Source organism: Anguilla rostrata, chromosome 12 (genome assembly GCF_018555375.3).
Source record: "Anguilla rostrata isolate EN2019 chromosome 12, ASM1855537v3, whole genome shotgun sequence".
Classification (NCBI taxonomy): Eukaryota; Metazoa; Chordata; class Actinopteri; order Anguilliformes; family Anguillidae; genus Anguilla; species Anguilla rostrata.
In genome coordinates this window covers 30266400-30290726 of record NC_057944.1, presented here as the reverse complement: position 1 = coordinate 30290726, position 24327 = coordinate 30266400, and the positions used below count along the sequence as shown (strand labels likewise).

The window sequence follows — 24327 nt, the reverse complement described above, 5'->3', positions numbered from 1 at the left end:
TATCTTTGCTTTGGAGAGATCACTATTTGGCAGCCTTTCTGTACGAGCGCTTACATTTCTCTAGTGAGTGAGAAAGAAAGACACAGAACGAAAGCGAGAACTAGTGGTTGGTGTTCCGGGAGAGGGGGTATCATTGTCATTCTCCCTTATTTACCAACCCCCCTTGTCCTGGTGACTGCTCTTGCACGATAATGGACGGGGAAAGGTCCGGTGGAGTAGCAGGCGGAACGAATCCGAATCCGGGAGGAGGGAGCGGCGTGGGGCGCAATCCTAACGGGCCGAAAGCTGTGCCAGGGCCAGCTACGGCAGCAGCGGCCGCGGCGGCGGCGGCAGCAGCTGGGGCGATGGCCGGCTCTTCCCAACCACGGGAGCCGCAGGACGGCGAAGCGGGCCTTTCGCTGCCTGGGATTTTGCACTTCATCCAGTATGAGTGGGGCCGCTTCCAGGCCGAGAAATATCGCTGGGAGGCCGAGAGAGACGAACTCAGGGTAACTAACCAAGCGTTATTTGTTCCGTTGTCTGATTGCACATCGATTAAAACGCACAAATCACGACAGTAAGTTATAGTCCAATAACCTCTAGGTTGGGATAGTTTTGACGAGATCGTGACAATACGGTGGCAATGGTGTGCACTGTATGCAGAACGACTAGCTTCAACTAACTAGCGTCGGCGTCGTTGTAACACTATAACGGCAGAAAAGCTTGCAAAACGGCACGAATTTGTAGCGAGCTACAAAAATGAGCGTTTCAAGGCGCTTGGTCATTTTGGTGTGAGCGACATGGACAATATAATCACCAACAGAAGCTTCTTGTGTACTTTGTCGTCGCAGTAGTAGCCTATTAAAGGTTTTACGCTAACCATTGGTAATAGTTTTAAAAAATGCTACTCACAAAACACAGCTAATTCATATCCTTAATCTAATGTAGAAAATGCGATGCGCTTTGATATGTTTGAACGTAGCCAGTGATTTGTAAAGACAATCAAACAACTGTCAGTACAATTGCATTCATGTAGGCTATAGCTATGAAATCGTCAGAATGCATTTGTAATCTCACGATTTGTAGCTAGCTTTCTGGTGCACAGCGTTAAACTGCAAGATTTCTTGTAATTCGACAAGACCGCCCCGGTAGTTGTTCCACTCCTTGGTTTATATTCTAAATCAGGTCAGATGGCGAGTAGTAAATCAGTTAACATGACAATTTCTTCACAGATTTACAACAGCCCACCTATCTAACTAAATCTAAAACGGAAAACTAGGCAAATGGCACACCACGAATGCTTCGGGTGGTCCAAAGCCAAATGTGCTAATATTTTGGGAATTTGATCGACGGAGTAGGCTATGGAAAATAGCTCGAGATTACTGTGCTGTCACGTGATTTCATCTCGACGACAATCTCTAGAATACAGTGCGTTTGTAAATCCTCTGCTTGTAGGCTGTATGGAATCGACATGGTGATGTAATGCTGTTTCTATAGGTTGTGCTGTTTGTAAAACTGCAGAGATATGGCTTTAAATATTCTTTCTGTTCACCCTATGTTGGTGGTCCCCTGCACTCGAAATGTGTTGTCCTGATTACAGTTTTTGTCTGACATGGGCTTACGTAAAATAAGCCTTTTTGTCACATAGGGGTCTTTGCATTCAATGCCATTCCAATATTGTGTGTTTTGAAAGGTCATATAGCTTCCAACAATTTAGGCTTCTCGATTAACATTGAAAATGACCTATTTAGATGTCCCAGAAGGGTCTATTTCCGGCTGCGGAAATAATAATAATAGGATAATTTGACAACTACGAAGGCTTAGCATTCACTTCACCAGTAGTTTTTAAGCATTTGCAGACGGGAATCTTGAGATCTCATAATAATTGGGCTTTTCCCGCTTTTATTGAAATAATTAGGCACTGGGAAAAGACGGGCAATTAGACATTCAAACACTGGCCCGGATTACATAAAACTCGAGAGTGGGCTCTAAAACGGGAAAGCCCCAGCGCTATTTGAGGGCCGGAATAGACCACATTTGTCTTTGGAGACCTTCTCGTTACGTGTCCGTGTTTCATAAGCGTGGATGTGTCAGCCGGAGACTTTAGAACGCTCAAGTCTTCTTTCTCCGTGGCGTGGGAGTGGACAGTTCCTCGTACGGGGGCCAGTCGGTAGGTCTATTGCTGTGCTAAAAGAAAGACAGAGCGTAAAATGTGTATTTGTTTCTATTTGCACCTTTTGGCCTCCAGGTCTGTCCCTTTTGCTGGGTCTCTTGAATCCTTCATTCACCCGGCATAAATCAGTTACACCTGTGTCGGTTCGTCTTTTTTGACAGTCAGAACTTCACCGGCATTAAGCCAGGTTTGACGTCTACAAAGGGTCTTCTGTGAGCAGAAACAAGCCAGTTGTCCCTTCTATTCTTAACAACCACCTATAAATCTGCTCTTGTGTTTGTGTGCTTTCCCTATGGCCTATATAAAAACGGTGGGACCTTTTTTTGCATAAGTGGTCAGTTCAAAATTTGACCACATTTGCATTCTGTGTATGGTCGGCTTTCTACCCCTCTAGCACTTTACTGAATTTTATTCACTTCAACATATTCCGTCATGTGTTGTTACAGATCTACCTTAACATCTTTTGTACGACTTGGGAGCTGGATTAAATTAAAACGTTTAGCATTAGTTGCCCACTAATTGCTTGTTACAGTTTAAATAGAAACTTGAGTTTAGACCATGATAACCTGTGGGGGAATCGCCTAGTAAGGGTGTTGCTCTTGAGCTGTGAAGCTCACAACTTTGTGACTGAGTAGTTATTCTGGAAATCAAGGCACCGAACCCCAGACCCTCCCTCACGGCTCTCTGTTCATCTCTCCCTCCCTCTTTCTAAAGTGGGAAAACTAATCTCTGTCTTGCTTTCGAAAAGATCAGTATTCAACTTTGTTTCGGAAGACGGCTGCAGGACTGGTCATATCTGATTCGTGTGTTGGTCGGAATATAAAATTGGCCCTTGACTATTAATAGCTGCCCTAGAAAAAAAAAAAAAAAAATCTGTGGTTTGAAGTTGGATTATCACTGGCTTTTACCCCTTAATTCCAAGAAAGTCTGTTTGCTGACCAGATGCATATTCTAATCTTTGCATGGCTTGCCTTTGATGCATTGACGTCTGTGTTTTAACTTCGTTTGCGGAGGTGCCTTCCCTGGGAGAACAGCAGCCGTGTCATTGAGACCTGCAGCCCTCCTGCTCACACACCCGGTTTGCTAGCCGCCGCTGCCCCCAGTCCCTGTCTTCCTGCAGCAGAGGCGCGAGGCGCGACCCAGAGGCTCAGTCTGAAATGTGTAATGGCTCTGTGGCCAGCCGTATTGATAGGCTAATGGCTCTTTTTGCAGTGATGGGGCTGGCCTTTCATTAGAACTGAACACGGCCCTAATTAAATGCTGCTTCTCCTGCGTTCAGTGCACAGCGGAGTCTGCTGCTTCACCTCATTAACCGCTCCTTATCGGTGGATGTGTGGTTGGCTTTTATATGTTGAAGGTCTGCCAAAGAAAGGATGGATAAAATCTTCTTCTCCTTCTTCTGCTCTTGAGAATCGAAACGCAACCCCCCCCCCCCGTTCCCGTCCCACATTGCTCCCATTGCATTCTGGGAGATGGCCCCACCTCCACGGTGTTCTTGTCCTAGCTGGGCCAGGCGTGGCCTTGATTATAAATGTATTGCATTTAGAAGAATCTCTGAATAGCCAACGTTTTGTCCCCAGACAAAACATTGCATGTGGTGAACCGGCTTTGCCGGAATAAAGGATCAAAGTACTGGTTATGGGAATGAGAATAAGCACCGGATCGATGTTTGTAAACAAAGAGCTTCTCTGGAACTGGGTGGTGAATGTTCATCTGGTGCTTACAGACAGTACGCCACTGAAATGACGTTGGTGTCCAATGTGACCAAATATTGCTTCATGTGGGGTTGGTAGGCAATACTTTGGAATCATTTAGGGCTTGTTTATTTCCCCGTGTTTCAGTATAAGCAATCTTGTCACCAGCCACATAGGTCACCCTAAAGCTAGGGTGTTCAATTTTCTGAAAAGGGTAGGTGTGGGTGTGGGTTTTTATATTCGCCCAGCACTAACACACCTGATTCAACTAACTAATCAAGGTCTTCACTCAAGACATTAATGGACGCTCAGTATATAACTTCTCAGTATATAACTTTAAACCATCCATCCATTGGATTTGTTTTTCCTCAAACTCTATCTCTTGTGACAGAAGGCTCCTTATACACACACACACACACACCCACCCCACTCTGCCCAGAGTACCCAAACTAGATATTTGTCCTAGAAAAGTTCTCTGCTCTAATTGTAGGGCTGGGCTGTGGGCCCTTAGGAATAGACTGAGTCTGTAGGAAGCTGCTCTTTACCTTGCTATGTGGATGAAGCAGCATTACTTTAAGTGTAGTGTAATGGGTAGGGAACTGGGCTTGTATCCTGAAGGTTGCTGATTCCCAGGTAGCTGTTGTACCCTTGAACCATGTACTCAACCTAAATTGCTTCAGTCTACTATCCAGGTAAATACATGTAAAAATGCTAAAGTTGTGTATGTCGCTCAGTTGAGAAGTGACGGCTGGCTCCTGCTTTCCTGTGAGAACAGGAAGAGAGGAATGACGCCCACCAATCCCAGCAGCTTTAATGCATAACGCTCGAGTCATTCCCGGTCTTATGAGATGCACGGTGAATGGATTTTAGGAGCCAATAGGAGGCTTCCATTACGAACATCCCTCAAGTTCTCACCAACGTTGGAGTGGATCGAACTGCTACTCATTGAGAATACGATTCTCTGACATGCATGCAGTTGTTGCCGAACTTGGTATCGATGAGTTCCCAGTGCATATAGAATGGTTTCGGCCTTTGTGGTCCCCACATTGGCTGGAGCCAGGTTTTCCTGACTTCTGATTGGCTGCGGGCTGGACCGGGACGTGAGTGGGATTGTCTGTCGCCGGGGAGAAAAACGGTCGCCCGAAGAACCCGCGCAAGCTTCAGAAAAACCCATTTGCGTCCCAGCCAGTGGGAAGCTGGGGAAAACCCAGCCCCAGCCTATCGCAGCCATCGGATCCCAGGTGGGGAGGGGCGGAGGTGGAGGCCAGTAGGGACCTGCCGCTCTGAGTCACCGGGGGAGCGAGCTGTGATTTGGGGCCTTGGCGGGGCGCAGTCACCCGGCAGGTATGCTGCGGGACGGCCGGGCTGGAGACGGCAGGTCCCAGCATGCTCTCCTGCAGAAGGAGCGAGGAATGATACCCCCCAATCCCAGCAGTTCCCCTCACACGCACACACACACACACTCCATCCTCCTCCCTCCATCCCTTCAAATACAGACTGCAGCCATCACCTCACCATGTACTTCACCAAGTACACAAAGGGGAAAGTGTACTGAAGAGGAAAGGGACTGTCTTGCAGTGCTGAAAGTTTTATAGTGTGAAAGTTTCCCAGCTGTTGAGTAATTTCAGGATGCTTCTTTAGAGGTGCTTGTGCCTAATGCCTATATTTATTAAAGCATTTTCTACATTTCTCACTGCACGTTGGATTAAAAACTCTGCCATTTCGGATTTGGTAGTTTGCCATATTCTGTTTTTCCGGTAAAATTGGTTGTTCCCTTTTGAGCCGTGTGTGGTTGAGCTTCACGCTGGCTTTTTAAACCGTGAAGTTTGTGACTGTTTGAATGGTGGGCGTGTTAACCGTTTCACAGCTGTAAAAGAGTTCTCTGCAAAGTGTTTAGAGTCTGAACAAGGAGGTGTACTGGCACACACATGTGAGTGTGTGGGTGTGTCTGTGTGAGTGAGTGAGTGTGTGTGAGTGGCAACGGGGCAACATAGCTCAGGGGGGCAACATAGCTCAGGAGGTAAGAGCGGTTGTCTGGCAGTCGGAGGGTTGCCGGTTCGATCCCCCGCCCTGGGCGGGGCCAAGTGTTCCTGGGCAAGACACCTAACCCCTAATTGCTCCCAATGAGTTGATTGGTACCTTGCATGGCAGCCTTTCACCGTTGGTGTGTGAGTGAGTGTGTGTGTGAATGGGTGAATGACAGGCATCAATTGTAAAGCTATATAAATGCATTTACCATTTACCGTATGTGAGTGTGTGTGTGTATGTGAGTGTGAGAGAGTGAGCAGGGAAGTGGGCCCAAGAGAACCTTAGAGAGTGATAGAATAAGGAGGAGGGGGGAGAGCAAAATAAATTAAAAAAAGTCTTAACCATGTCTGTCGACAATTTTGACTAAATTTAGACAGAGTGTTGTTGCCAAACGCACAGAGAAACCGAAATATGATGGTGATGATTCATCTTCTGGCCATCGGGGACAGCAGAGAGCATAAAAACCCTTACTGTAAAACATTTTTCCTCATATTGGGGGGAAAAATAAGTCAAATATTGAATTATCTTACAGTTTTAAATACCGTGGCAATCCTACCTAAAGACGTGGCGTCTTGTTACCTGTTATTGCAAATAGTGCATGCCATCTCAATGTTTGCGGTAGCATTTTGATTTTGCTTATTGGTACGCTTTAGGGTATTGACAGTTCTTTCACCTGCAGCGGCAGTGAGTAATCCACCCACACATGCCTCTATAAGAACAGGATGTGTGAGATATTCAGTTCAGCTCCATGCCATGGAGAACCCACTGCCTTGAGGTTGGGTGGCCTGAGCAATACAAAGTGTGTGGAAACCGCTCCGCTTGTGTGTGTCCGTTATTACCCACTGTGTGAGGTATAGGGTCATTGCATAAACGTGTGTGTGTGTGTGCTTCCACGTGTGCATGTGTCTGTGTGCGTGTGTGTGTGTGTGTGTGTGTGCTTCCACGTGTGCATGTGTGTGTGTTTGTGTGCGTGTGTGTGTGTGTGTGTGTGTGTGTAAACCCAAATGTGGCTTTTTAAGGCAAGTGTATCTAAGGTCCCCTGTGTGTATATAGGCCTAAGTGAGAGAAAGGGACAGGATTTACTGCCCCGTGTGTGTGTGCTTATTTGAGAGAGAGGCAGGTTATGTACATTTACTGTCATGTGTTTTTGTGTATAGCAGCAGATCTGTGCAGTGATGTCCCCATGTGTGCACGTGTGTATTTTCTTTTCTTAAGGGTATGTGCACTAAAGTCTCCTTTCATAGGGATGTGTACACTAATGTGTGTATTTTCATAGGGACATGTGTGCTTATGTTTCCTGTGTGTGTGTGTGTGTGTGTGTGTGTTTTCATAGGGACATGTGTGCTTATGTTCCTGTGTGTGTGTGTGTGTGTGTGTGTGTGTGTGTGTGTGTGCTCTAGGGATATGTGAGCTAATGTTCTGTGTGTGTGTGTGTGTGTGTGTGTGTGTGTGTGTGTGTGCGCTCATAGGGATATGTGAGCTAATGTTCCCTGTGTGTGTGTGTGTGTGTGTGTGTGTGTGTGTGCGCTCATAGGGATATGTGAGCTAATGTTCCCTGTGTGTGTGTGTGTGTGTGTGTGTGTGTGCTCATAGGGTTGTGACATGTCCTGTGTGTGTGTGTGTGTGTGTGGTGGCTCATAGGGATATGTGAGCTAATGTTCCCTGTGTGTGTGTGTGTGTGTGTGTGTGTGTGTGTGTGTGCTCATAGGGATATGTGAGCTAATGTTCCCTGTGTGTGTGTGTCTCCAGGCGCAGGTGGCTTTTCTGCAGGGTGAGAGGAAGGGACAGGAGAACATGAAACAGGACCTGGTGCGCAGGATCAAGATGCTGGAGTACGCCCTCAAACAGGAGAGGTGAGAGAGAGCGAGAGAGAGATGGAGAGCTTGAGAAAGCACACCCTCAAATAGGAGAGAGCATGAGAAAGCATGCCCTCAAATGAAAGAGAGGGAGGGAGGGAGGGAGGGAGAGGGAGCGAGCAAGCGAGCGAGTGGAAGACCATCAGAAATCATGCCCTCAAATGAGAGAAAGAGAGAGAGAACACACTCATACAGGAGAGGAGGGAGGGAGAGTGGGAGTGGGAAAAAGAAAAAAAAACACACATTCTCATACAGGGGAGGTGAGAGAGTACTTAGAAAAATCATTTGAGTCTATTTTCCCTCTTCAAAGAAAATCTTTAAAGTACTAATGTGGGTGAAGTGTAAAGCATAATTAAATATGTGCACAAAGCACAATGTGTGGTATGGTTTGGAGGTTAAAGGACCTCCCAGCCTTGTATTGCGTGACACACGGTTCACATTTTGTGATGCGCAGTGCGGTTGGTCACCCATAAAGCAATGGATCTGTTGGAGTAGTGCTGTCAGAACCGGGCCTCGGCAACAGATTGTGATCTTCTAAAAGAATCGCAGATGTCTGGGGGAAAAAATCGAAATGATGAATTGGTAACATGTCCCTAGATCATTCTGAATTGTACTTCCTTTTGTCAGTTCCCTTAAACATTAACTGCTTGCTTTTAGCTATATTGAGTTAAATACAGTAAAAGGCAAAACCTGAAGAGTACTGTATGCACCCAGATGACTTTTTAAACTGAATATTCCAATTAGAATGCTGTTCATACTGTTTGACAGGGAACTGCTTGTGCTGTGTGGTTTGGGGGCATTTCGGTTTGGAAAAACAGCACCTGTGCCAAATATCTTATTGACAGCCTAGTTATTTTCAAAATGGCACGAAAACAAAGAAAAAAACACTAAATGATATGTTCGGGGCAGAATTAGAACCAGCTTCCATTCATTACGACTGCGAAAAACGTGTTTATTCATCTGTTTTAATTGCGCTGGTGTACGCTTTTGAAAATTAATTAGATTGAATTTGCGTGTGGCCTCTGAAAGGCAGCAGTGAGAGAGGGAAAGGGTGCAGTCAGTCAGACGCGGTGAGAGAGCGAGGTGGGTGTGTGCTGTATGCAGAGAGAGGGTGTGATTGCTCTGGGGAGTAGCGCCGTGTGGGTGATGGAGGTGTGAAGGAGACGCAGATGTGGGAGTGGGGAAGGTGAAGTGACGCGTGGCAAACGCACTCACTGGTTTGTGGTTGAAGGAGAGGGATGCTGTGGAGATTGTGACTGATGTCTTGTCCGTTTGTCCGTCTGTCCGTAGGGCCAAGCACCAGAAGCTGAAGGCGGGGAACGAGCAGAACCCTGGAGAGAAGAAACCGGAGACGGAGTCTGAGCAAGGTGCTGCACGTCTTTACCACACCTCACTGCATCAGGGCCAAATTCCACACCGCATCAGAGCCAAACTCTACACAGTGTCCAAGCCAAACCCCTCACTGCATCAGCACCGCACTCCACGCAGAATCAGGGCCAACCCACGCATCCCAACCGCAAATCCAAACACGCATCCGGGAAAACATCACCTGCATCAGGGCCAAACCCCTCACTGCATCCGGGCCAAACTCCTCACTGCATCGGGCCAAACTCCACCGCACGGGCCAAACCCCTCACTGCATCTGGGCCAAACTCCACGCAGAATCAGAGCCAAACTCCACGCAGAACCAGGGCCAAACCCCTCACTGCATCCGGGCCAAACCCCTCACTGCATCAGGGCCAAACCCCTCACTGCATCCGGGCCAAACCCCTCACTGCATCTGGGCCAAACCCCTCACTGCATGTGGGCCAAACTCCACGCAGAATCAGGGCCAAACCCCTCACTGCGTCAGGGCCAAACTCCACGCAGAATCAGGGCCAAACTCCACACTGCATCAGGTCCAAACCCCTCATTGCATCAGGGCCACACTCCTCGATGGTGTGTGCTGATGAAGGCAGTTGTGTTTTGCCCTGGTCTAGGCTGGGTTCCTGGTGTGCGTGTGGTATATGGGCGTTTGCAGAATGCTCTCTGAGATGGTTAAGCTGAAGGTTCAGTGTGGCGCAGTATGTCACCATATGTGTGTTTGGGTGGCTGTTACTTCCTGTCTTGACTGTCACCCTCTCACCCCCGCAGTTCCTAACGGGCCAGCAGAGTCCGACTCGGAGCCGGCCAATCAGATGTCCTGGAAGGAGGGACGTCAGCTGCTGCGCAAGTAAGACCTCAGCCCCCTGCGGCCTTCTGAGGGGCGGGGTCGGAGCGACGCGCTTTTTAAACGGGGGGGGACTCTGCGTGTGTGTGCGCAGGTACCTGGAGGAGGTGGGCTACTCGGACACCATCTTGGACATGCGCTCCAAGCGCGTGCGCTCCCTGCTGGGGAGGAGCAGCCCGGAGGCCAACGGCCCGCCCCCCGAACCCGAGCCGCACGCGGCGGGGGAGTCCCTGCTGGTGCGCCAGATCGAGGAGCAGATCAAGAGGAACGCCGGCAAGGAGAGCTCCAAGGAGCGCCTGGGCGGCTCGGTGCTCGACAAGCTGCCCTTCCTCCACGGCTGCGAGGACGAGGACGAGGACGACAGCGACGAAGAGGACGACTTCCAGGGCCTGGCCACGGACTGCATCGACGCGCCGCGCAAGACCAAGAAGCAGCGGGTGAAGGTCAGTGGCTGCTCGACACCGCCCGCTGCTGCGTGCGCGTGTGTGTGTCTGTGCCCCCTGCTGCGTGTGTGCGTGTGTGTGTGTGCGTGTGTGTGTGTGTGTGTGCGTGTGTGTGTGTGTGCGTGTGTGTGTGTGGTGAGAGTGTGTGTGCACGTGTGTGTGTGTGTGTGTCTGTGACGCATGTGCATGTGTGCGTGTGCGTGCGTGTTGGGCGTGTGGTGTGGTGTGCGTGTGTGTGTGGTTGTGCGATGTGCTGTGTGTGTGTGTGCGTGTGTGCGTGTATGTGTTCATTTGCGTGTGTGTGTTTTTGTGTTCCCAGTTGGGTGCAGAGCCCATGACGGCCGATCTGGACCCCGAGGATGAGGAGGATGAAGATGACTCCGAGGATGCGCTGAGCGAATTTGACTTCCTGGGGTCGGGGGAGGAGGGAGAGGGGGCAGGGGAGGCGCGCATCTCTGGGGACGGCCGGGAATTAGGTACACCACCCCTCGATCGACCCCGTCTGTCTGTCTGTCTGTCTGTGCCTCTATCTGCAGCTCTGTTCTGGGCTTTCTCTTTCCGGGCTTTGTGTAGCTTCTCTCAGTCTGAACATGCTGCGGTTTGTCTGTCTCGTCCTGTCTGGTGCTGTTTGCTTCTGTCTGTCTGTCTGTTTCTTTTTGTCTGTCTTCTCTGTCTGTTTCCTTTTGTCTGACTGTCTGTCTCTGTTTCCTTCTGTCTGTCCTCTTTGTCTGTGTGTCATGCTTTGACTGTCTTCTCTGGCACTATGCCAGTGTTTATGGATGTGTCTGTGTCTGTCAGTGCATCTGTCCCTGCCTGTGTGTTTATGGAGGTCTACTTCCTGTATCTGTCTGTGTATTTTGTCTGTCTCTCTCTCGAGACTTCTGTGTCTGTGTGTCTGTCCTGGTGTTCAGTGTGTGTTTGTGAGGGTGTGCGTGTGTGTGTGGTGTGTGTCTATGTGTGTGTCTTGATGAGTGTCTCCTCTCTGTGTGGGACAGAGAATCGCAGGAACAAGCTGCAGGGCATGATGTCTGATTTCCCCTCCAAACCTTCCCCGCCCCCCACTGTCCCGGGACAGTCTCGCTCTGGTGAAGGTAAGACCCCCCCTGAGCCCCCCTCCCTGTGTCGGGTTCTTCGGTTTCTCTACCCTCATGGTTCACGTGTTCACCTGTTTCACCCGAAACGTCTAACGTTCACATATTCAAAATGAATCAAATTATTATAATTAATGTAATTAATTAGATTATAATATAATATACTGTGTGCTTCTCTTAATAACGATAATATATTGTATACAATTTAGTACCATGGTGTATATGGTTATCTTGCACAGCTGAGTATTACTGCTTGAAACTGCTTACTTGTTGAAAGGTTTAATTGAAATATTTTACCTTTCCTGTACTGTAGGGGGCGCACTTGGTTTCTCCTCAGACGTCTTCATCCTGGACGCGGTTGGGGGCGGAGACATGAACCTGGGCGAGCTGGCCGACCTCACCGTCGCCAACGACAACGACCTCACCGTGGAAGTGAGTCCGCCGTCCGGCCCGGTTCCGTACGGTTCAGTAGCGGTGGGTTTACCGCCCCGGTTCAGTAGCGGTTCAGTAGCAGTGGATTTACCGCCCCGGTTCCGTACGCTTCTGTAGCGGTGGATTTACCGCCCTGGTTCTGTACGGTTCAGTAGTGCTCGGTTCACAGTACGTCGCGTTCATCAGTCAGATGCGCGTATCTACTGTGAGTAACAACACATGACAACCTGAGTACAGCCTCCTGAGTTACCAAAGCAACGGTGTCAGGCCTGGTTAATGCCGTTCACAGAGCAGCAAGAGAACATCCATCATCATCACAGCACTAAATAAGGCCCATCATGCCAACTTTAGGCCAGAACTATAACACGAATCATAAAAATAACACCGATCGTAAAATGCGTGCGATAGGAATCTCAGGTTGATACCGCTGTCCATTTAAAGCCATACAGCGTGCTGTGACAGTCCTGACGTTAGAGCGTGGGCGTGTGTGTGTGTGTGGGGGGGGGGGGGTTAACCCCGTGCTGCCTGCGCTGGAGGCTGTGCCGCCGTCTCGCCGGCTCTCGGGCGTCTGCGGCCACTTTGCGCCAGACGGCGAGGGCGTGCGCGTCCGCCTGCGGCCAGCCAGACACCGCGGGCTCTCCTGAGCGTGTGCGTGGGAGCCGGCCCGCCTTCAGACGAACCGACGCGGCGGCGACCAGAGAGGCGCACGCTGGAGGCAGATCTTTCTGGAACAGGGCTGGAAAAGATACCGTCGCTGCTCGAGACCTGACATTATATTTTATTCAGTTAACAGATAAAAAAATAATAATTTGTACATCCTGAAAGCAATGTAGGGTTATACTGCTCCCTACGGGTGGATTTGGGTATTGCTCTTTTGGTGATGGTGTTACGTTCTTAATTAGCATATAGATTTGCATTCTAACCCTGGCTTAGGCTACATTCAGACTGTTAATGCAGACTACAGACATGGTGCACAGACACAGACAGCACGAGCAGACTACGGACATGGTGCACAGACACAGACAGCACGAGCAGACTACAGACATGGTGCACAGACACAGACAGCACGAGCAGACTACAGACATGGTGCACAGACACAGACAGCACGAGCAGACTACAGACATGGTGCACAGACACAGACAGCACGAGCAGACTACAGACATGGTGCACAGACACAGACAGCACGAGCAGACTACAGACATGGTGCACAGACACAGACAGCACGAGCAGACTACAGACATGGTGCACAGACACAGACAGCACGAGCAGACTACAGACATGGTGCACAGACACAGACAGCACGAGCAGACTACAGACATGGTGCACAGACACAGACAGCACGAGCAGACTGCAGACACAGAAAGTTCTGACAGATGGTTCAGATGCAGACTACAGATGGCTTAGATGCAGACTGCAGACTGTTCAGATGCAGATGGTTCAGATGCAGACTACAGATGGCTTAGATGCAGACTGCAGACTGTTCAGATGCAGATGGTTCAGATGCAGACTACAGATGGCTTAGATGCAGACTGCAGACTGTTCAGATGCAGATGGTTTAGATGCAGACTGCAGACTGTTCAGATGCAGATGGCTTAGATGCAGACTGCAGACTGTTCAGATGCAGATGGCTTAGATGCAGACTGCAGACTGTTCAGATGCAGATGGCTTAGATGCAGACTGCAGACTGTTCAGATGCAGATGGCTTAGATGCAGACTGCAGACTGTTCAGATGCAGATGGCTTAGATGAGACTGCAGACTGTTCAGATGCAGATGGTTTAGATGCAGACTGCAGACTGTTCAGATGCAGATGGCTTAGATGCAGACTGCAGACTGTTCAGATGCAGATGGTTTAGATGCAGACTGCAGGTGGTTTAGATGCAGACTGCAGATGGTTTAGATGCAGACTGCAGACTGTTCAGATGCAGATGGTTTAGATGCAGACTGCAGATGGTTTAGATGCAGACTGCAGATGGTTTAGATGCAGACTGCAGATGGTTTAGATGCAGACTGCAGATGCTTCAGACGCAGACTGCAGATGGTTTAGATGCAGATGGTTCAGACACAGACTGCAGACGGTTTAGACACAGACTGCAGATGCAGGCAGTTCAGAGGCTGGGCCGCAGACGGTTCGGACGTAACCATGCCGCGTCTTGCTCGTCTGCGCAGCTGCAGGACAGCCGGGAGGAGTTCAAGAAGACGTGGAACCCGCGCTTCACGCTGCGCAGCCACTTCGACGCCATCCGCGCGCTGACCTTTCACCCCAGCCAGGCCGTGCTGCTGTCCGCCTCGGAGGACGGCACGCTGAAGCTGTGGAACCTCAACAAAGCCATGCACTCCAAGAAGTGAGCCCCGCCCCGCCGCGCCTCGCTCGCAGGAACTGGCCGTGTCATCACATCCTGTCGGGCATCGCCGGTCAGCGCTGATGTCCACGGACCTCTTTGGGAGAGGCTAGAGAACAATCTGGAACATTTTAAGTGGCTGAAGTTCTAGCCTCTAGGTTATAAATTGGCTGCTACCCCATTTACGGACAGTATGGGTATTTGAGGTTATGCCACAGGCACCTTGCAATTCCGTGTAATGCCACAGGGGGTCTCGAAAGCCAATATTTAGAAATGGAAAAGGTCATACCACAGTCTCTGGACAGAAGAGTTCATTAGTGAACTCACCAGCATATGAAAATATCAATATTGTAGTATAGTGAAGCTAAGTGTGTGTTCATTGTGCTCCTCAGTCCCTACTCTGTTGCCTTTCTCAGTCTATCTCTCTTTCTCTTTTTCTTTCTTTCTTCCCCTTTTAGAAATGCCGCGCTGGATTTTGAGCCCATCTATACCTTCAGGGCCCACAGGTGAGTCTCGATTTTGCCCACACTCCCCCGTAGCCAATCGCATTCCTCTCTCTCTCTGTTGGCCGAATACAGACTCTGCCCACACTTCCCCGTAGCCAATCACATTCCTCTACTCTGCAGGCCTGAGATGATGTGTATGTTCTCCACACGCTGATCACAGAACAGCATCCTGCATTTGCATATAGTGTTTGTGGTTACATGAGGTGAAGGTCCGTGGGCAGAAGTAACCCTGAACGCTGGCCTCTGGTCTCCGGTGTGCACTGAATAAATTTCTGGTGTGTGTGCGTGCGTGCGTGTGTGCGTCTGTGTGTGTGTGTGTGTGTGTGCGTGCGTGCGTGCGTCTGTGCGTGTGTGTGTGCGCTTGCATGCGTGTGTGTGTGTGCGTGCGTGCATGCGTGTGTGTGTGTATGTGTGTGCATGTGTGTGTGCGCTTGCATGCGTGTGTGTGTGTGTGTGCGTGTGTGTGTGTGTGTGTGAGTGCGTGTGTGTGTGTGTGTGTGTGTGCGCTTGCATGCATGCGTGTGTGTGTGTGTGTGCGTGTGTGTGTGTGTGTGTGTGCGTGCGTGTGTGTGTGTGTGTGTGTGCGCTTGCATGCATGCGTGTGTGTGTGTGTGTGCGTGCACAGCGGGGCGGTGCTGTCTCTGGCCATGGGTGAGGACGGCGAGTCCTGCTTCAGCGGTGGTCTGGACGGCTCTGTGCGATGTTGGAAGATTCCGGACCTCAACGTGGACCCCTACGACCACTACGGTCAGTCTGAACGCGGTTCCTGTGACCCGTTATGACCAGCCGCGGTCACGATCGACCCAAAATCTCTCTGTTACCCACTATGGTCAGTCAGCCTGCTATCTGCATAACAGACCGTGTTTTAGGACTAAGGCTTCTCTGTGTCCTCTAAGTTTGCTGCCTACGTGCTTCCCTGCTGGCCCTCAGTAGTGTTCATGTACCGGTACTAAAACGGCTGCCCGTGACCGTCTGGGTGCAGGATGAGCCGGGGGGGGGTGGCAGAAAACCAGCAGCTCCACAGAGGAGCCGTCACCTGTCTGTCACTCGGGCCCCACGCAACCGCATAGTTTTCATATAGCATGAAACGGCCCTGGTTACTAACGATCCTGCCAATTAAAACGACAGTAAAATAATGTGTCACGGGGCAATGAGGGCCTGCCTATCTGGCGTATCTTCATTATCGTTTCCCTGGGCAAATGTTACGGGAGACGCAGACACTGTGACAGGTTTATGTGAGAGGCGAGAGGAGCTGGATTCCTTTATCTAACCCCAGCAAGGCAAAACCAGGCCTTGACAACAGAGCTGCCAGTGGAACTGGGTGGTTTTGCATAAAGGTAGTGCTTATGGTTTGCCACTAGAGGGAGACATTTGTCAGGAAATAAGGTGAAAAGGAACGAGAAATTGCTCTGGAAGCTTTTCTGTGTTAGCTCAGGCGTTGGTTTTTTTTGTTAACTTTTTGTGTGGATGTGTGATCTTTCGTGTGTTTTCTGTGTGTGTGTGTGTGTGTGTGTTCTTATGTGTGTTTTCTGTGTGTGTGTGTGTGTGTGGATGTGTGTGTTCTTATGTGTGTTTTCTGTGTGTGTGTGTGTGTGTGTGTGTGGATGTGTGTGTTCTTATGTGTGTTTTCTGTGTGTGTGCGTGCCCACAGACCCGGGGATCGAGAGCAGCGTGTTGGCGGGACACGAGGATGCGGTTTGGGGCCTGGCTTACTCCGCCCCCCACCATCGCCTGGCGTCCTGCTCGGCCGACGGGACGGTGCGCATCTGGGACCCCCAGAACTCCACCCCCTGCCTCTCCGTCTTCAACAAGGAGAAGGGTGAGCCAGCGACCGGGCTGCGCGTGTGTGCTCTGTGTGTGTGTGTGCGTGTGCGTGTGCGTGTGTGCTGTGTGTGTGTGTGTGTGTGTGTGTGTGTGTGTGTGTGTGTGTGGTGTGTGTGTGTGTGCTCTGTGTGTGTGTGTGTGTGTGTGTGTGTGTCTGCGTGTGCGCTGACCGTCTGTCTCCCTCTGCCCCGCCCCCTCCCAGAACACGGGATGCCCACCTCCGTGGCCTTCGTCACCTCCACCCCCTTCCAGGCGGTGGTGTCCTTCGACGGGGGCGAGACGCTGCTTTACGACCTCAACACGGAGCAAAGCATCATGGTCCTGGAGACCCGGACCAAGGAGGGTGAGTGCGTGGGTCAGACCTGCGGCCAGCAGGGCCCCTCTGTGCAGGCCCCATCCTGTATCCGCGCCTAACAGTTCCAGTGAGCATTGCGTGTCTCTCTGTCGCCCCCCGCAGGCAGCGAGCTGATTAACCGCGTGGTCAGCCACCCCTCTCAGCCCATCTCCATTACCGCCCACGAGAACCGCACCATCCGTTTCCTGGACAACAAGACCGGTCAGCGAGCGCTGTGGCACTTCAGCCAGCTCCTCTGTCTCATTCACCTGCTCTTTATCCTGACCTCCCTCACACACTCACACCCACACGTGCACTCAAACGCACACACACACTCACCCACACACGTGTGCATACACTCACACACACACATACACAGGGCATGTTGTAAATGTGAAATGAAGTATTTTACTTGGTTCAGAATGGGCCTTCTGAGTCTGAACACTAGCAGGTATCTGACTGTGTTCTGTGTTCTGTGTTCTGCAGGGAAAGTCATTCACTCTATGGTGGCTCACCTGGATGCTGTCACCTGCCTGACCACAGATCCCAAAGGCACTTACCTCGTCTCCGGCAGTAAGTCTGATAATGTCCCACAATTCCCTCCTGTCTGACAGGGACCAGGGATCGCACGCCATCTTCCACCCATGACAGGAAGAAGTACTCGGTCACGAACTGAATAACCGACTGAGAAGAAATGTTATTACCAGTGTTCACCAGCAGGGGCACCGGAGTCCCAGCCGATTCAGTGCAATATTTGTACTGCTTTTCTCGCTTGCTAATTTAATGCCTCTGAATCCTTATCCATGGCGCTCGTGCACACGGGCAGGTAAAAGGTTGTGTAGTTCAGGGGTTGTTTTTTTTTCCCCCTCCCGCCCTGCCCTGCCCCCTGCAGGCCACGACTGCTCGGTGCGGCTGTGGACGCTGGAGAACCGGACGTGCGTGCAGGAGATCACGGCGCACAGGAAGAAGCACGACGAGGCGATCCACGACGTGGCCTTCCACCCCTCGCAGCCCTTCATCGGCAGCGCCGGCGCCGACGCCCTCGCCAAGGTCTTCGTCTGAGGGGCCGCGCCCGACGCGGGGTGAGAGAGACGCGCCCCGACGCCACGTTACCCAACATCGAGTTCCCCAATGCCGCGTTCCCCCAACGCTGCGTTCCCCCAACGACGTGTCCCCCCAACGCCGCGTTCCCCCAACGCCGCGTTCCCCAACACCCAGTTCCCCAACACCGCGTTCCCCAACACCCAGTTCCCCAACGTCAAGTTTCCCAACACCGCGTTCCCCAACACCCAGTTCCCCAACGTCAAGTTTCCCAACACCCAGTTCCCCAACCCCAAGTTCCCCAACACCGCGTTCCCCAACACTGAGTTCCCTCAACACTACGTTCCCCGACCTCTTTTTTTGCCACGGCACACTTTTTTTATAATCAGACAATTCCGCCGCACGGCACTGTCCCATCAGCCACTAGAACGTTACACAGCGTCACACACACAGCGTCACACACACACGTCACACACACAGCGTCACACACACACAGCGTCACACACACACAGCGTCACACACACAGCGTCACACACACACAGCGTCACACACACACAGCGTCACACACACAGCGTCACACACACACGTCCATTTGCGATAGAACTAGAACATTTTCCACGGCACACCCGGTGTGTTCTCACAGCACACTAGTGGCACACCGGTTGAAAAACACTGCCCTAATGTCATTATTACAACCGGCTTTGCATTTGCACTGTACATAATATACGTGATGCAAAGATGCGTATATCTAACGTCTTGCTGTGTGTGTCGCGTACATGCTTTTGCAATGCCGAGGCCGTTGTATAAGAATTTTTAACTCAAATCAAAAGAGAGCGATAGAAAAAACAGCTGATGAGACGGTAATTACAGTCCCCGCGCTCGAGATCCGCTCACGTTAGAAAGGCGCGAGGGTGTGTGAGAGCGGGCGATGGCGGCGTCTCCAATCGCCTGACAGAGAAGCCGTGCGTCTGAGATAACAGTGAAGGATTTGCGCAGTGAAAGGCGACGGGTGTGTTCCGGCTGTGACGTTGTTTTGACTGTATTAATAGCTGCTTTTCAGTGTTTTGTGTGTGTGTGTGCGCGTGAGAGTGATTCAGTGTGTCGTTTGTCATAGAGCAGTATATCAGTGTTACACCCTTGCCGCAATGTTGCTGATAACCCTCTTTTCTTCTCTCCCTCTCCCTCCCCCTCCCTGTCTCTCTCTTTCTCTGCCTCTGTCCCTCTTTCACAGAAATTGCACATGGAAGAACCAGAAATCTTTCTCTCACACACACACACACACACACACACACACACTCAAAACCACACACACACACAAACACAAACAGGAGGAGCATGGCCCACAGGCTGGGTCCAACCTCCCCCCCTCCCCCATCCTACACCTGCAGTCCCACTACACCTCAGTGTGTCCGTTTTTTATATCCATATTACTGCTTTTAATACCTACCTGTGTTACTATGGCTACGGCTAGGTAGGAGTAGGTCTGATGCACTACACAGTCAGTTCTCTTCAGCAGAGTCATAGCTGCAGGTGTCAGCCCTGCACCTTACACCTGCTGCCCCCCCCAGAGAGATGGAGGGGGGGGGAGAGAGAGACAGACAGGAAAGTAATGAGGAGCAGAGAAAGATGGACAGAATCTCTTGGACACCGAGGCCTAGAGCCCCGTATTGTAACACGAAACCTTTTGAAGTTCTAGGCGCAGCTGTGGGTAGTCATCGCCAAACATCCGCCATTCATTCCAGAACCATCCTTTTTACAGTTGGGGCCCGGTGCCCGACTCGCGCTGAAACCTAACATTTCATTCCAAAGTCTGTACCTGGTTGACACTATTTAAAAAAAAACAAAAACAAAAACAAAAAAAAAAAAACACAAAAAAAGTCCTCTTAGCCAGCGCTGGAGAACGAACAGCTTTAATCACAGCCGTGCTGTTGCCACGCGAAGCCTGAATGTTTTTGTTTTTGTTTGTTTGTTTGTTTGTTTTGTTTTGTTTAAGATTTTCGGTCTCGTATTTCACATGAAAGCACGTTGATTTGGAACCAGCAGCATCCATGTTAGAGGGGGAGAGAGTTATTCAGGGCGGAGCCACTGCAAACCCCTCCCATTTCCACAGTCTCCACCCACCCACACGACCTGCCCCTCGCAACAGTCCTCCGAGTTATCCAATCAGGGTTCAGCTCAACCATACGTGATATTGGATCCCACCTTTTGTTTGCTTTTTTTTGTTTGTTTGTGTTTGAAAGCCTAAGCTGATCGTGGGCTAGTGCAGCGGAGCAGAATCTGTGTTCTCAGATTCGGTGCCTGGCACAGGTTTTTCACCTGGGATGTGATGCCTGTCACCATTATCATTTGTCAGATACAGGGTGTGTCAGTTTCTCTTTGGGGAAAAAAACAGGCGCTGATATGTGATTGGACCAGATGTGTGACATGTGCCGTCTTGCCCAATCGGAGTAGACGGTGAATCATGTTCAAGGAGAAAAGCAACAAGGGCCTTTCCTGCTATTATTTTCCCCCCAAAATGAATTCACCGCTGGCCAAGGGAAGAGGAACGAATAGAAAATAATGGATACAAGCAAGATCGACTTGTAAATAGTAACCTTTATCATCTGTCTCTGTCATCATATCCTAATATATATAAATGTATATAGTGTGCTTTGGGTTAATCTTGGTGCTAAAATCATGTCTGAATCAGGGACTTGGGTGGGAATATATCCTTTTCTTTTTTTTTTTAGTTGCAGTGACACTGGTGAGGTTTAAGAGAGAGTGGGCCAGAGAAAGGGCCCTGCCGCTGTAAGAGTGGGGCCTCACGGGGGGCCTCCGGGGCCTGGGTCCCCCTTCACGTTTTAAACGAGGGACAGCTCGCGTCGTGACGCCGCAGTTTCGCTCATTTTTGCCTACGACCTCGTTTTTCCTTTGGCTTGCGCGAAGCTGGCCTTTTGGTTTCCTAGTTTAACGTTTATTGCCGTGGACCAAGGCGGCTGATGTATCTCGACGTGAGCCAAAATGTTTTTACACCCCAAGCTCAGCTCTAATGTTTTTTACACCCCAAGGTCAGCCCTAATGTTTTTTACACCCCAAGCTCAGCCCTAATGTTTTTTACACCCCAAAATCAGCCCTGTTTTTTACACCCATGCACCTCGCCAGGGTGAAACGGTCAACCCCGACTCGCTCCAGCTCTGCAGTCCAGAGAGACGAGTCTAAGAGATCTATAAGTACCTGTGGGGTTTAGTGTTAATCGAGGCTCGCAGTGGTTGCATTTCTTCAGGAAATAGTGCTAATGCAGTTCTTCAGCGTTTCTTTCTATACGAATGACTGATGAAGCCCCACATCGGTGTCTCAGCCTGAGTTTGATTGGTCATGCCTGCGCCTTTTGAGTGAAGCCTGTTTTGAACCCTTGGATCTGCTCTCCACAGTATTCTGTGTGCACGTCCCAGTGGGCTGATGGGAAATGCCTGTGGGTGCAGGGGAGTAGGATCGGGAGCAGGGAATGCTGGGAAAGCTGCGAGCACGCCAAAACATACCCCGCCAAGGTTTGCCGGTGACGTGGACTCATCGCTCCTCTAACCTCTGTTTTGTACGGAACCTTCGTGCCTGCAAACTGTCGGAGCCTCTGCAGTTTTACCACAGGCATGGATTTCGCAATAAAAGCGAACGCGTTGCGTTTGTCACGAGTATCGCAGTTAACGCAGAATCCTTAACGGACACGGTTTATGCGTGACCGTTCACCAGGGTAGTTGTTGACGTTCACCAGGACAGAAAATTTGCGGTGCAACTGGCATTCGCCAGGATGGAAAATGCGGCAGTGGATCTTTGAACCTTTTGGGATGTAGCTTAGGACCTGCCGTGCCCACTCTAAACATGCTCCCAAGCACCTCTGTGACCTCTGACCTCCTTGTTTATAGTCGAACGCACAAAAAAGGATTGAAATATTAACTAGTGGTTAACTAGTTGGTCTGTTGGCCTAGAGAGACCAGAAGAGAGAGCACTATATTTCCTGACCTCTCACCTTCGCACTTGCGAACTCAAGCTGACCTTGGGGGTCAAAGGTCATGGTGCTTGTTGTCCCTTCCTCCTGTTTTTTTGTGTGCTTTTTTCCCCCCAATGCAGAACAGAAAAGCCTGCAGGCAGCTCTTTGGCTGTGGAAACACACTCAGATTAGCAGGCAGCAAATGGTGTCCTGTGTCAGTGATGTGGGTGAATCAGTAACCCTCCCTCTACGACTTGCCTCCCTCTCCACACTGGAAAGGTAGAGTTCTCACATTCAAACTGCTTCATTATGGGGGTGGCCCTGGTGTGTGTGTGTGTGTGGGGGGGGGGGGGGTTCAGAGGGCAGTCTTTGCTGATGTCACCCCCACCTCACCCCCTTCACATTGAACCCCACGTGGTAATGTCACACAAATTGACCTCTGAACCCTGATCGACCTCACGTTCTGAAATATCGTTGTTTGCCTGTACACTAACAGCTGGCCTGTCCCCTTGTTGCACTACGTGGCCTGTGCTGTCCTGAGATTGGCCGTTCTATCCCCAGATAAAAGTCACAAGTTGTGTTTATCCGGTGCCTCTGACGGTCAGAGCTTAAAAAGCAGTTAGGGTTTGTTCTATGTAAAAACTGAAATGCAGGGAAAGCCGCTGATTGGATGTACCAACGCTGTTTCCTAAGTATAATGAAGTTGGTATGTGGCTGGTACATATTTAAATACACTTTCAGCTAGTTTCATTTTCAAATGTTCGCTGAAATTATGTTTTAAACTAAACGGAAATATAGCAGGTAGAGAAAAAGGTCTTTCACTGCAGTTTGTCTGCCCGCTCTTTATTGTGGTGCCAACCGGTTCCACGTTTTTCTGTGGCACCGCCCCCCCCCCCCCCCCCCAACATTACACAATAATGTGCAAAGGCAATCACAGCCCAACATTCCAAATATCGGAAACGGACAAATCCACGCGAATCTATGCGCCTGAAAAAACGGAAGAAGATCCGGAGATGAGAAAAGACTAGAAAATGTTTTGTGTTTTTTAAATGTCCAATCATCATTTCATTTTTCCATTGTTTATTTTTCTTTATTATAATTATTATTATGGTTATTAAGATATAAGAATGCTGTAGTATCTTAATGTATTATTCTTTTAAGTAGGCTTAGAACTTGCTTGTGAATAATAGATTGCAATGTAAAACTGTCAAAAAATGTAAAAAGGAAAAAAAAGGAAAACAAAAACTACAGGAAAAAAATGAGTAACAGTCAAGGCCAAGGAAAAGGGCTGTTGTTTCTTTGTGTTTTATTTTTTTAATAGCAACTTATCACTGTGTGATATTTTGTACATCATGTATTCAAACAATTTCTTCTAACCACAAGGGACAAGGGACCTGCCTTTTATTTATTTCATTTAATTTTTTGTAACGCATTCTAGCTTGTATCAAAAAGATATATTTTCCTTTTCCTCTTTGTTTTGTTTACTTTGCGGGTCTTGTATCGTACGTCATTATGGAATAAAAAATAGGAAAAAAAAAAAAGGTTTTGTACATAGAACTGAAAACTCTCGTGTGTCTTTATTTGGTGCTCATATCTTTAAATGTATGTACCTGAGAGAGCTTTGCATTTATTTAGGAGTATGTATTTGGCACATTTAGAAGAAACTATATTAGTGAGTTACTTGCCGCTAGGGGTAGGGGCAGTGGAGTCAAGATGACGCGGAGTCGCGATGAAAGCACCACCGACTAATTAACCAGCCTAAAGAAAAACAAATGTTTATTCCCACGTGCAGAAATACAACTTGTTTACATAATCAGCATGATCATAACTAACAGAAGTAACACATTATGTTGTTTTAATTATGCTAAGAAACTACTGTACATAGATTTTACGTGTCCGGCTTCTGTGCATCAACAGAAATGCTCATGCTCAATTTCTCTTACCAATTTCGGGTAAGTTAAAAGTGCTAGTCTATTTCTTATGTGCGCCAAAACGATAACGAACTAGTGAAAATAATTCGGTATTACTTATTACTGTAACCGAGCAAGTGTAACAGAAAGCCAGCGCGAATTTAGTTTTTGGTTTAGAATACGAGTTATGCCTTCTTCATGGCCGTTAGTAAAGTTTTGTCGCTAGGTTGCAAAGTGGGAAGATAAATATTTGGTTTGTAGCGTGGATGTTGGGACGCTCTCTTCGTAACAGCGTAAAGACGCAGCAAAACAATCGACTAAATTGCGGCGTACGAGAGTATTGAAAAGACATGTACGCGATCTGTAGTGTATAGCCTTGTAGTCAACCCAATACAGAATGGGATTTTAGATTTTAACCCAGAATGGTTGTAAATACGTGGCGTTTTAAACCATATCCAAGCGTTACCATGTGCTTATGATTTTTTTCTCTCAAGATCCCCCGT

The 24327-nt window shown here is 49.4% G+C and overlaps 1 protein-coding gene across 1 annotated transcript; it reads left to right on the top strand.

Annotated features, from left to right (window-relative positions):
* The first annotated feature begins 20 nt into the window (after positions 1 to 20).
* On the top strand, positions 21 to 23471 carry strn4 (striatin, calmodulin binding protein 4). Its single transcript, XM_064301128.1, has 17 exons — positions 21 to 488; positions 7624 to 7727; positions 9021 to 9097; positions 9864 to 9942; positions 10034 to 10382; positions 10702 to 10858; positions 11378 to 11473; positions 11787 to 11905; positions 14073 to 14248; positions 14704 to 14751; positions 15377 to 15498; positions 16403 to 16570; positions 16778 to 16918; positions 17033 to 17131; positions 17396 to 17482; positions 17802 to 17991; positions 19182 to 23471. Exons 1-16 carry the CDS (start codon positions 192 to 194, stop codon positions 17969 to 17971), a joined length of 2289 nt encoding a protein of 762 aa, XP_064157198.1. The 5' UTR covers positions 21 to 191; the 3' UTR covers positions 17972 to 17991; positions 19182 to 23471.
* Positions 23472 to 24327: the final 856 nt, after the last annotated feature.

Bases quoted from the DNA above. Each gene is read 5' to 3' on its own strand.
- strn4 (XM_064301128.1), top strand. From the start codon at position 192: ATGGACGGGGAAAGGTCCGGTGGAGTAGCAGGCGGAACGAATCCGAAT. The intron at 14,249-14,703 runs GTGAGCCCCGCC...TTCCCCTTTTAG, and splicing joins AAAGCCATGCACTCCAAGAA to AAATGCCGCGCTGGATTTTG. The intron at 14,752-15,376 runs GTGAGTCTCGAT...GTGCGTGCACAG, and splicing joins TATACCTTCAGGGCCCACAG to CGGGGCGGTGCTGTCTCTGG.